This window comes from Globicephala melas, chromosome 13 (genome assembly GCF_963455315.2).
Source record: "Globicephala melas chromosome 13, mGloMel1.2, whole genome shotgun sequence".
In the NCBI taxonomy this organism is placed as follows: Eukaryota; Metazoa; Chordata; class Mammalia; order Artiodactyla; family Delphinidae; genus Globicephala; species Globicephala melas.
The window spans coordinates 54754757-54768353 of NC_083326.1; the positions used below are offsets into that span (position 1 = coordinate 54754757).

At 33.7% G+C, this 13597-nt stretch overlaps 1 protein-coding gene across 1 annotated transcript in view; it reads left to right on the top strand.

The window, feature by feature from the left end:
- SMCHD1 (structural maintenance of chromosomes flexible hinge domain containing 1) overlaps positions 1–13597 on the top strand; it is a 128751-nt gene that overhangs the window by 40128 nt on the left and 75026 nt on the right. Inside the window, exons 11-19 of the mRNA XM_030836690.2 lie at positions 1016–1136; positions 1215–1398; positions 3322–3516; positions 5034–5147; positions 5720–5826; positions 6560–6642; positions 6827–6940; positions 11179–11256; positions 11336–11455. Coding sequence (XP_030692550.1) covers positions 1016–1136; positions 1215–1398; positions 3322–3516; positions 5034–5147; positions 5720–5826; positions 6560–6642; positions 6827–6940; positions 11179–11256; positions 11336–11455 — 1116 coding nt within the window. The remainder of the gene's footprint in view (positions 1–1015; positions 1137–1214; positions 1399–3321; positions 3517–5033; positions 5148–5719; positions 5827–6559; positions 6643–6826; positions 6941–11178; positions 11257–11335; positions 11456–13597) is intronic.

Below are 13597 nucleotides of genomic sequence, written 5' to 3' on the forward strand. Positions count from 1 at the left end.
AGTATCTGTAAAGTTGGGGGGGGTAATAATTCTTGCCTCATAGATGTGTTGTGAGGGTTGAATAAGAAACTGCTTCAAGTCCTCAGAATAGTGCCCGACTTTCTTTAGTAAGTGCTCATACATGTTATTACTCAGTGACCTTCCCTCCCGTGAAGTCTCTAGCATGTTTTTCATTTGCCATTTGTAATTTTTGCATGCTTATAGACAAAAAGATAAAGTTCTTCAAATGATGTCTTAAAATAATAGCCAGTAAGTTGAATGAGATCAGAGGGGTTCTCTAAGAGCAAGTGAAATGGTGTGATTGAAAGGAATATTTACTTGTGATGGACTTGTGAGGGTTTTTTTGGGAGAAGAAGGCTTTATTGGGGGTGGGGGGAATGACTTAATGCCAGAATAACTGAGGTATTACTATGTCAGGATCATGATGTTTGAATCTAATTTATCTAAATATATGAAAATGTATTACTAACAAACATAAAAATGTAGACAGTTGAGCTTTATAACATAGGTTATAATTCTAGCTGTATCATAAAGTAAACTTACATTCAGTGTTATTAATTTGTCCAAGCTAGGCAAACTTGCTGTTGCTCGATACTGTAGATTTTCCAGATGATTTTTATGTAAGTAAACTGGTTGTGACAGAGTTGTGAAGCTTGTGGTTTAGGTACAGGATTCAAGCTCCCATATTTATAAATAGGTTTTAAAGATTGCAGGCTCAGTAGCTACTATAGTACTCCTAACACAGATGGATTAGTATGTTAGCAATTATTGACTTTGTAATGAGAAACACTATTGGTAATGTGGAACCACTTTGAAAATCTGCCTTTTTGAGGGCAAACAGAATAAAGCCACCTTTCGATTTTATAGAATGCAATGTTAAAGATCATAAGATTTTTTGTTACCATTTCTCTGAAGTAGCTTTAACATTTCACTTACAGAAATTGATTTCTCAGTGGTAAAAATTGCGTATACTTTATAGCAATAAACATTTTGTTCCAATATTCCTTTGTTCTAGAATTAAAAGATGAAGATGATGATGATGACTGTTTCATACTTGAGAAAGCAGCAAGAGGGAAAAGACCTATTTTTGAATGTTTTTGGAATGGACGACTAATACCATATACATCTGTTGAAGAGTAAGTTCTGATTTTTGCTGAAATTATATTGTTTTGTGATCTAATCTTTTTACTAACTAATACTTTGTTCTGTTCAAGCTTTGACTGGTGTACTCCTCCTAAGAAGAGAGGGCTTGCACCGATTGAGTGCTACAATAGGATATCTGGTGCATTATTCACTAATGACAAATTCCAGGTCAGCACAAATAAACTGACCTTTATGGATCTTGAGCTAAAATTGAAAGATAAGAACACCCTTTTTACAAGGATTTTAAATGGACAGGTATGGTTTTAAGTATCAAATTTTGAATATTTGCAAGTGTTCTATTTTAAGTACAACAAAAGTCACTAGTAGTGTAGATTTGTACTGACAATTTGCATACTTTTTATTTAATCTGGAATATAAATTTTCATTCATGAGCATTTATGTGTTCACTCAAAAATTTCAAATTGATTAGATCTTGTTCAGGTAAAATTTACAGATCTTTTATCAGATCTTCATCAGTACCTTGACATAGTAAATAGAAGCTACAGAACCATGTCCATTTGATAAGAGCATATAAGAACAATTTTATCTAATACAAAAGCTGTGTTTATATATTAATAACCTAAATATGCAATTTTAATCTAATCTTGGGGGTAAAATTGAGGTAGAACTATGAAATACTTTGGGCTAAAAGGTGCTGTTAGATTGATCAGTATTAAAATCTACATTAATCAATAGAAAAAGTGATAAATTTTTTAAAAAATAGGATAGAACTAGTGTACTTTTAGTCTACCTAAGCACCTCAGAAACTTACTTGATGCTACTCTTTCAGTAGTTTAATGTTAAGTTGCCAAGAGATGGATGCATTTATTCTGAATTTAAAATTGCTTAAGCAATAAGCACAATACATGACACACAGTATTTATAGTCAGTCATCCCTACAACATGTTGAAATTCATTTTGCTCTTAATAAAAAGATACTGAGTCTTATATACTTTTATCGAATACGAGGGCTGTACATTGAAATACAGCATAAAAATTTGGTAGGCGGACTATCCCATTCCTAGTTAATAATTTTAATATTCTTGTCAAGTTGACAAAGTGATAACAGTAATTTGCTGATTCAGGAAGGAGTTGGTACCTGGGAACAGATTAGGGGGAAGATTTCCTTGAAGGTATATGCCATTTTTGAGTGTTTACAATGTACATGTTACTTCTTATTCAAATAACTTTTTAAAACCAAAAGTTTTTTCTTTTTAATGATTAACATACTGGCCCTTTGACTATAAGCTGCAAAAACTTAAGCTGAAATCAGTTTTAGTTTTGCCCCATTTTCATTTGGAAATGGTATATTGTGGAATAAGATATATAGGGGGAAATGAACTTCTATAACTTTATGCAAAGTCTTCTGTGAAAGCGTGTTATGTAAAGATTATCTTCCCTACTCATTCTCCTAAAGATAAGCATTAAACAAGTATATAGCACCTTACGCTGGAATGTAAATCTCTATACTGTCTCCCATCAGGGTGAAGAATGATAAGCAATAGCACATTTTTTTCTTATATATTATTAGAAAACAATTTTTATTTTATGATTTATTTTCTGAATAAATATAGATATATAATACATAATTAAAAGGAAAGATGTGTTTTGCATAGCAATGATTGTCAACCTTTTTTTCACTATCACTTTATAAAAAGAGCTTTTTTGACCTTTTCTCCCCCTAATCACTCCCCACAATGACATTTTAATACCATAGATATACCATATATATGTTTAAGTACTATATGTATTTAAATCTGTGCCTGATACATAAAAAGATATTTTTATTGCCCTATTGAGAATGTGCATCGTTCACAGTAAGAAGACTTCCACTTACCCTTTTCCCCTAATCAGCTAGTTCTCCTTATCCTAGGCAGCCAGTGTTTGTCATTTTTTGGTATATCCTAGGATTTAAAACAGGGAAGCAAATCTTTGTTGATATTGACCATTAAGACCTTGGACCCAAGGGTGTAGCAAAGATTTTTCTTTCTTTAGTAATGTCTTTGATAGAAATCTAAATTCATATGGGAGAAGGATCCAGCAAAATATTTTAGTCTTTTATTAGATTTTCTGGGGTGGGCAGGTATGTGAAAGGAAAAATGAAATGAATGAGAAGTGTCTGTGGTTGTATTTGTTTATTAGTAGCTATATTTCATAGAACATTTTAAAATTTTACAGGAGCAGCGAATGAAAATTGACAGAGAATTTGCTCTATGGCTGAAGGACTGTCATGAAAAGTATGACAAACAAATAAAATTTACACTTTTTAAAGGAATAATTACACGTCCTGATCTTCCTTCTAAAAAGCAGGGCCCCTGGGCGACTTATTCAGCAATAGAATGGGATGGAAAAATATACAAAGCAGGACAACTGGTAAGTTTAACTTATTTTTAGATTTAATTTTTAGTAGAATTTGAAACTAAATTAGATGTATTAGAATTTATCAACAACCAAAAATAATATATTTACTCTTGGCTCCTTGGGAGCCAGAAAAGAACGAAAAGGCCAAACGGATTTTAATTACGTAATTTAACAGGACATTTTATAAAAAACTTGATTTTTGCCAAAGGCTCAATTAACAAGGTTTTTATTGTTTCTTGCACTAAACTTTACTCAAATGGAGAATTCCATTTTGTTTTTTTAATTGTGATATGGAGAAATTATTTTTCAGCAAATTTTTATTGAGTGCTGCTCGTGAGTTACTGTGCTATTGACTGCATTGTGGAGAATGCAGAGGTCTAGGGGATGTCCTTTGTTCTTCAGGCTGTTACAGCCTGAAAACAGAGATAACCTAAGCAGATAATCATAGGTAAGAAGGGGGTAAGTGCTATGAAAAGAGAATGAATAGTGCTCATGGTTTAGGAGAGAATTTTCTGACTTCGGATTGGCCTCGGAGAAGAGGGTGTATCATGCAATTCTTTGTGCATGAAGTGGCATGTGTATGGAACTTGAAAGAGGTAAAGGCTCAGGTTTGCAGAGGTAATTATGAAGGTAATAAATGCACAAATGTGACACTCTCATCATCATATATCGAAAGCTTTGGAATCAGATGCGGTCACCTCGAAGTAGTGTGTGTAGCTACAGCTTGCTTTTCCAACATTTAGAGGTTAGGAAAACAAGGAGGAGGAGCTGACAAAGGAGAATTGAAAGGGATAAGATAGTGAGATAGAAGGGAACCAGGAGAATAAGGTATTTGTGAAGAGTTACAAGGAGGGAGTGATCAGTTTTGTCAAATTCTGTGTGGTAGTCAAGTGAAACGCTTTCTCAGAGAAGATAATCTGAGCACAGACAAAGACAGGTAAATGCAGGGAAACCGCAAGCAACAGAGTTGGGTTGCTGCAACCTATTGTGTGTGTGAGGAGAAATAGTTCAGAAATGAAATGAGGCTGGAAGGTAGGTTAGGTGTAAATTTTTGTTGTCCTTGTAGTTGGGAAGTTTTGAATTGGACTAATGGAAATTACTCTTAGATTTTTCAAGCCAAGTAAGGAGAAGAAATACATTATAGGCAAGTTTTGAGCTAATTTATTTGAAATAAATGATGACTTTGTAAGTCACCGTTCACAGTCTGCAAGGAACATTTATGGGGGTTTGAGATAACTTGCATTAATAATAATTGATTTGGAAGGCTTTGGGCATTTTAGACACATGCATAGCGATGACATTTTTGTATGAAGAAGCCACTGTGTCTTTTCAAAGATATGTTACAAATAAGTGGAGAACTTCACAAATATAACTTTATTAGAATATTAGAATGCTTTTTTTGTTAATTTTTCTAATGATAGATGCTGAGTTTTCCCCTTGCATAACGTAGTTCTGTTAAGTAATTGTTAAACCTGTTTTTCTAAAAGTAAATATTAATACTAAATCCTTGTTTTAAAACTAAATATTAGGTCAAGACAATCAAGACACTTCCTCTCTTTTATGGAAGCATTGTAAAATTTTTTCTTTATGGTGATCATGATGGAGAAGTATATGCTACAGGAGGAGAGGTTCAAATTGCAATGGTAAGACCCCCAAATAACAAAAAATATTTCTTCAGTCTCTTGGTACTACGTTCTTTTGCTTAATTGTTAAAATAAAGATACAGTATTCTGTTTTGCCTCGTATTTGGCTTTTCCATTGGTTAAAGTAGTGGTAGCATGAATTTTTATGTTTCACATTTGATGTTTTTAATAATCTATAGAACAACATCTGTGTGCCCAGTGTTTAATTAATGTTACATATATTATTGCTAGTTAATACAGTAATTTTGTAAAGTGCACATTTCATCCAAGGCCCACAAACATAAACATTGGAGCCGGACTTCTATCTCAAGAATGAAAAACTTCAAAACTAGAACTGGTTTTATCCTTATACTATGCTCTTGTTAAAATTTGAATGGCCTAAGGCCTATTTAATTAGGCCTAAGGAGTTTACATGAAAAATGGAAGTAAACACTGTGGTATAATGTAATAATAGCTATTATGATTTATATACTTAACTAGGGTAAAAATATGTTTCTTTGGAAGAAATGTTCTTGTTGCAACTATACTTAAATAGTTTTTTTTAAATATTGGTGTAAATTTTATTTATTCAGGAACCTCAGGCACTGTATGATGAAATAAAAACTGTGCCAATTGCAAAGCTGGATAGGACAGTTGCTGAGAAAGCTGTGAAAAAATATGTAGAAGATGAAATGGCAAGGTAATTTACATTTCAAGATGCATATGGTAAAAAATAACAAGAAAAATCAAGAGGAATTGTCCTTTTAGCAGTTATTGAGTGTGTCGTTATGCTCTTCTATTTGGGCACTTGTAGTCTTAGATGTGTGTATTGTGACAAACTTCTTGCTGTTAAAAAAAACCTGAGAGCTCTCTGTTATAAAAACAGAATCCTGTATTTCATAGAAAAATGAGGAAATCTTATATCTACAGTGTCACTGTTATCAGCACTATGATTAAGTTTGTTAAAGAAAAAAAAAAAACTTTGGCCTACAGCTAGAAGAAAATGGTAGTAACTGCTGAGAGATAAAGATTAGTACAAAAGAAGTAAAAGGAAATCGAAAAATAAAAGGGTTTGTGGCTCTTGTATAGCTAATGACGTAGTCATTGTGATTCCTACTGAATCTCACTGGTAATTCTTTTATTTGTAGAGTTTATCCTGTCTCCCAAAGGTAGCTTGTACTATAAATGAATAGAAAAATCTCAAAAAACCACAGTTCCTGGCTCTTAACACCAGGAGATTTTGTCTTACTCTGTAACCACAACAGTGGTTGAGGAGAAGGAAATGTTTACAGTATTAATCATTCAGGATTTCAGATTTAACCTGTCAAAAAAAATTAGAAATAAATATTAAAATTTCTAGTAACTATTATTTTTAAAAATAAGACCATAATTAACACAGTTCATGAATAATTAATATGCTGGTTTCATAATAGGCTCCCTGATAGATTGTCAGTAACTTGGCCTGAAGGAGATGAATTATTGCCAAATGAGATTAGGCCTGCTGGAACCCCCATTGGTATGTTTTTGGGTTTTTTGTGTGTGTGTGTTTGTTTTTAAATACTGAAAAAATGCTTTTCTTACATCTTACATTTCATAGTAAAAGACCATGAAAAATTAAAGTGCTGTGTGAAGACCTAGCAGATTCATCAGATTCTTTGGGTGTGACTGAGACATTCTTATTTTTAATTTTGGACTGATAGGTGCATTAAGAATTGAAATATTGAATAAAAAGGGGGAAGCAATGCAAAAGCTTCCAGGAACAAGTCATGGAGGGTCAAAGAAACTCCTGGTTGAGCTCAAAGTTATACTACACTGTAAGTATACAAACTAATTTGGATCTTTATTGTTGTTCTTAAATATATAACATATGTTTTAATATCTTTGTGTAATTATGAGCTAGCAATCTGATAGATAGTACATTTGTTTAAAGTTAGGAGTTTCAAAGGTGTGAATAATTCACATTAAAAAAAATCAATTGTTTTCTGAGGGTTTTTTTTTTAACATTTTATTCTGAATTTTCCTATGTAGGTAGCTGTGGGCTAAAATAAAGATATGATGTGCATACATGTAGTAGTTTGTACAATAGGAATTTTGATTGGATAATCCTTATGATCCCTTCTCAATCAAAAATACTGTGTCTCTGAACCTATGGGCCAGAAGTACTTGTTTCAGTTGAGAATCCTGGCCCACTCTTTGGTAAAGGAAAAGAACTGCATATTATTGCTCATCTTGTATTTTCCTAACTTGAATCACCTTGTTTGTTAACTTGTCTGTTGTTTTTTGTGTTTTTTAACATCTTTATTGGTGTATAATTGCTTTACTATGGTGTGTTAGTTTCTGCTTTATAACAAAGTGAATCAACTATACATATACATATGTTCCCATATCTCTTCCCTCTTGCGTCTACCTCCCTCCCACCCTCCCTATCCCTCCCCTCTAGGTGGTCACAAAGCACGGAGCTGATCTCCGAGCTGATCTCCCTGTGCTATGCGGCTGCTTCCCACTAGCTATCTATTTTACATTTGGTAGTGTATGTATGTCCATGCCACTCTCTCACTTGGTCCCAGCTTACCCTTCCCCCTCCCTGTGTACTCAAGTCCATTCTCTATGTCTGTGTCTTTATTCCTGTCCTGCCCCTAGCTTCTTCAGAACCTTTTTTTTTTTTCTTTTAAGATTCCATATATATGTGTTAGCATACGGTATTTGTTTTTCTCTTTCTGACTTATTACTTCACTCTGTATGACAGACTCTGGGTCCATCCACCTGACTACAAATAACTCAATTTTGTTTCTTTTTATGGCTGAGTAATATTCCGTTGTGTATATGTACACATCTTCTTTATCCATTCATCTGTTGGTGGACACTTAGGTTGCTTCCATGTCCTGGCTATTGTAAATACAGCTGCAATGAACATTTTGGTACATGACTCTTTTTGAATTACGGTTTTCTTTGTTGTTTTTGTCTTGACTGCCTGAAAGTATTTTCAATTTATATTTTCAGTAATTGTTCTATCACTATATATTGCATGTCTGGTCCATGGATTTTAAAGATGTTTAAAGACGTTTTATTCACTATGCGTTTATTTCCAACATTTATAAACTAGTCAATGGTCATGTATACTTTCATTGCATAAATGTCTTGCTAGCCTCGGCAGCAGTGAACAGTTTGACTAATTTTACTGCAGTACTCTTATTTTTGGCCTCTGTGACACTCTATTTTATATTTCTCCAACTTTTTTTGATGGCTTAAAACAACATATATTTATTATCTTACAGTTCTCTAGGTCATCCGTCCCAGGTGGACTTCACTGTGCTAAAATCAAAGTGTCAGCAGGATAGTGTTCCTTCTGGAGGTTCTAGGGAAGGCTCGCCTTTTCCACTCCTAGAAGCCACCCACATTCCTTGGCTTGTGGCCCCTTCCATCTTCAAAGCCAGCAGTGTAGCATCTTCCAGCCTCTCTGTGACTCTGACCCTCCTGCCTCTGTCTTATTTAAAACCAAAACCAAAAATACACACAGGCATACCTTGTTTAATTGTGCTTTGCTTTATTGCCATTTGCAGATACTGCATTTTTTTACAGATTGAAGGTTTATGGAAACTCTGTGTTGAGCAAGTCTATTAATGCCATTTTCCCAATGGTATTTGCTCACTTAATGTCTCTGTGTCACATTTTGGTCATTCTGGCAACATTTCAAACTTTTTCATTATTATATTTGTTACAGTGATCTGTGATTAGTGATATTTGATGTTATTACTACAACTTGCTGAAGGCTCAGATGAAGGTTAGCATTTTTTAGCAATAAAGTACTTTTTAATTGAGATATGAACATTTTATTTTTTTAAAGAAATAATGCTCTTGCACACTCAGTAGACTACAGTATAGTGTAAACATAACTTTTATATGCACTGGGAAACGGAAAAATTTATGTGATTTGCTTTATTGCGATACTTGTTTTGTTGTGGTGGTCTGAAGCCAAACCTGCAATATCTCTAAGGTCTGCCTGTATATATATATATTTTTTAATTAGAAGATTTTTTTTTGTTAAAGTATATATAATAGATTTACCATTTCAATTATTTTTTAAATGTACACTTTACTGTAGAGTGTTTCACATATTTGTTTCTTTGGAATGTCATTTAACTTGTTCCATTGTTTGTTCTATTTCCTGAAGACTGGAAATTACCCCAAAAGCTTAAACAGATTTAGGTTCACCACTTTTCCCCCCTAAAGCAAGAATCCATACTCCATAGCGAATTTGTGTTTCTTAGGGTATTACATCAAGAGGCATTTGATGACTGTAATTAATTGTCCTACTTTTAGTGCTGCTAAAATGGATTATTGAATTCACTTGGCTAATATGATTATAAAGTTCTCCTTTCATCCGTGATGTAATGGTTTCATCCATTAATGATTTTTGCTTAGTTATTTGGTATGCAAAATGGTGATCCCCTCATTCTTTTATTTCTTCCTAATTTATTATCCCAGTTTATTATCCTTCCTAGTTTATTTGTTAGTAATAAATTTCAGTTAGGGTCATTGGTTTACTCTGAAACACAGCTTTTATAGGAAAGGCAGTATAAAGGCTTAATCCTTTTTCTTTAATTGCAAATTACCAGTCAGGAATTGGTACAGTACTGTGGTGCTCAGAGACTGTTTTTTTTTGATTTTTATAAATGTGTTTTTCTGAATGTATGGGGTTTTATAGATTTGACATGCTTCCTTGATTTTGATGTGCTTTCATGTTTGCTCCTCTGTCCTCTTGATAAGACCCTTTTTTGTCTTTGATTTGAGCTTTCTTGCTTTCTGGCTCAAGACATCCTAGAATCTTCTTGTACATGTTTACCCTAAACCTCAATTCATCCATTACTCTTTTTTTAACATCTTTATTGGAGTATAATTGCTTTACAGTGGTGTGTTAGTTTCTGCTTTATAACAGAGTAAATCAGCTATACATATACATATATCCCCATATCTCCTCCCTCTTACGTCTCCCTCCCACCCTCCTTATCCCACCCCTCTAAGTGGTCACAAAGCACCGAGCTGATCTCCCTGTGCTGTGTGGCTGCTTCCCACTAGCTATCAGTTTTACATTTGGTAGTGTATATATGTACATGCTACTCTCTAACTTTGTCCCCGCTCCTTTCAGTGGGGAATGGCATTTAGAGGCCTGAGTGTTAGGATTGCTCATGGCCACTGGGCGAAATTGTTTCTAAGCCTTTTCGATTGACAGCTAAGCATGAATATTTTTGGAAAAGAAAAAACATGAATTCATATCGATATTCTGAGTTTTTATTTAACCACTTTGATTTCATTTCTTGTATGTTGAAAATCTTGATTCTTAACAACATTAACAGTTAGTTACTGCTTTATCCTATAATATAGTTTCAAAATAGTGATACTTATAAAATTACTAATAGTACTATTAGATTAAATTTGACTTCTTTGAAGCGCTATTTGTCCTTAAAGTTATTAAAGTTGAAGTCAGTTGAAATAATTTAAAAAAATTTTTTAATATGGTCATATCGCCTACCTACATTTTGGTTTTGCTTATGAATTGCTTTATTTTAATTCTATTTTGTGAATATTTTAAGTCATGTAATTCCAAAGTCAAAAATAAATAACAAGGAATATTTCAGAGAAGTGATATCATCCTTCTATTTGTTTTCTTCTACTTTAGGTCTTGCTTTTGTCTCTTAATAGAGCACTAGGTCTTAGAGATTACTCTATGTAAATAAAGTATGCTATTTTCCTCTTTAAGAAAACTTTTAAAGAAATGATTTTCAATGTCAAAAGAAAATTATTTCTATATTCTTTTGTTTGTGCCAGTTAAGCTTATTTACAGATACATTTTTAAGAATTGAAATAAAGGAATTTTAATCAGCTGAATGAATAAATTTTCATTATGCTATTGACTTGAATAGGATAGCTTTAGATTTTTCGAGGTTTCAAAACTACCTTAAAAAATGTATAGCAGGTAGACATTTGATGCTAGTGTGACATTTCTTATTCATGTTCTATATTTAATTTCTCAAAATTTTTTTCTTTTATTAAGCTCCAAATGGAAATAAAGAAATCATTTCACATATTAGTCAACATGGAGGAAAATGGCCTTACTGGTTTAAAAAAATGGGTGAGTTATTATTCTGAATGTTAAAAATTCTATCAGTATTACATTTACTTGAATTTTAATTTCTTCTTAATTTGTCCAGAAAATATTCAAAAGTTGGGGAATTATACATTGAAATTACAAGTTGTACTGAATGAAAGTAATGCAGACACTTATGCAGGAAGACCACTACCATCTAAAGCAATTAAATTTTCTGTCAAAGGTAAGCAAAACACCAGTATGTAACTCTGTATGCTAAAGGTGGCATTTTAAATCAAGAGGGAAACAGGTAATTTAATAAAAGATGTTTGACCAATTGTATAACCATCTTGGTCTTAGAATGGCTTTATAATTCTGCTTGGTAATCATATTCCTTATAAACGTTTGAAAGCATCATTGTTTTCTAGCTTCCCTTGTTACTGGTAGAGTCTAAAGTTATTCTGATTCCTAACTTTTGCATGTTAAACACCCTCCACTCCCAGTCCAACCGCCCCTATTCTCCCTCTTCCGCAATCCCCAGAAGTTAGGATAATTTTTTTTGTGTGTGGGGGGGTCCCAATTTCTGAAATTTTAAATTCTAGGGATTTTTCTTGAGTTACTTTGATTTCCTACTCTGTTTTTTCTTTCTACAACATCTAGTGTTAAGACGTTGGACCTCTTGACTGGTGTACTAATACTGTTTTTTCTGCTTTACATCTCTTGGTTTTATTTCTGTACTTTACAAGAGACTTCTTTAACATGATGTTCGACACTTTCTATTGAATTTTTCCTTTCTGCTATAATTTTTTTAGTTTCTGAAATATTCTCTGGTTATTCCCTTTTCAAAGTATTTTCTCCAACTTCATGGATTCAGTATCTATTAATTCTCTGAGGCTATTAATAATAGTGGCATTTTTTCTTGACGCTTTCAAACTTTATTCATAGCTTGTTTCCTCCATGTTGCTTTTTTACACGTCTGCTCTGGGTCCTTTCTATTAGATGCTCTCTTACATTACTAGTTATTTGCACACAGTTAAGAATAGAACATTCGAGAGTGTTTATATCATTTGGGGAGATTATGATAAGAGAATTTTAGGTTTTTTTCTCTTTGGCTGTTCAGATTTCCCAGAGTGGAGTGTAAACACCTGGGTGCCAGCATTTGGGGAGCCAAGCTGGGGAAGACTGTTAGAGGTTTCATATTCAGTATTTATTTTTTTAACATGTTTATTGGAGTATGATTGCTTTACAGTGGTGTGTTAGTTTCTGCTGTATAACAAAGTGAATCAGCTGTACGTATACATATATCTTCATATCTCCTCCCTCTTGCGTCTCCCTCCCACCCTCCCTATCCCACCTGTCTAGGTGGACACAAAGCACTGAGCTGATCTCCCTGTGCTATGTGGCTGCTTCCCACTAGCTATCTATTTTACATTTGGTAGTGTATATATGTCCATGCCACTCTCTCACTTTGTCCCAGCTTACCCTTCCCCCTCCCTGTGTACTCAAGTCCATTCTCTATGTCTGTGTCTTTATTCCTGTCCTGCCCCTAGCTTCTTCAGAACCTTTTTTTTTTTTTTTAAGATTCCATATATATGTGTTAGCATACGGTATTTGTTTTTCTCTTTCTGACTTACTTCACTCTGTATGACAGACTCTAGGTCCATCCACCTCACTACAAGTAACTCAATTTTGTTTCTTTTTATGGCTGAGTAATATTCCATTGTGTATATGTACACATCTTCTTTATCCATTCATCTGTTGGTGGACACTTAGGTTGCTTCCATGTCCTGGCTATTGTAAATAGAGCTGCAGTGAACATTGTGGTACGTGACTCTTTTTGAATTATGGTTTTCTCAGGGTATATGCCCAGTTGTGGGATTGCTCATGTTCAGTATTGATCTTTCACTTGATTTTCCTATTTTCAGTAAACTGTAATGCTTTCAGTAGTGCTGTGTCCCTTACTCCTTGGACCAACTCTTAACCTTTCCTGGAGAAGAAACCTTCCAGATATTGCTGAAGATGAGGAAGGCAGTAGACTGGCTCTGTGTGTTGAGGGGTGGGATCTGAGGAACTGTTTCTCAAACAAACTTGAACAAGTCTTCCTTTTTTATTTCAATTTCACTCCTACTTGATAGAGCCATTCTTGAGACTTTTGAGTGTTAATATAGTGTGAATTAAATTGGCTCCCTGCTTGCTTTGTTGATGATTGAGGATTTGATTTCTTGAGTCTTTCTGCTAAGTCAGTTATACTTGCCCATATATTCTCCAGCTTTCAAATTCTGTTACTGTTGTCTTTTTTCTTGTTCATTGTTTTTGTAGGTTTAGGCCCCTTTGAAAAAAATCTCTGTAGTGCCACATTTTTATGGGGTTTTAGAGAGCTGATTTA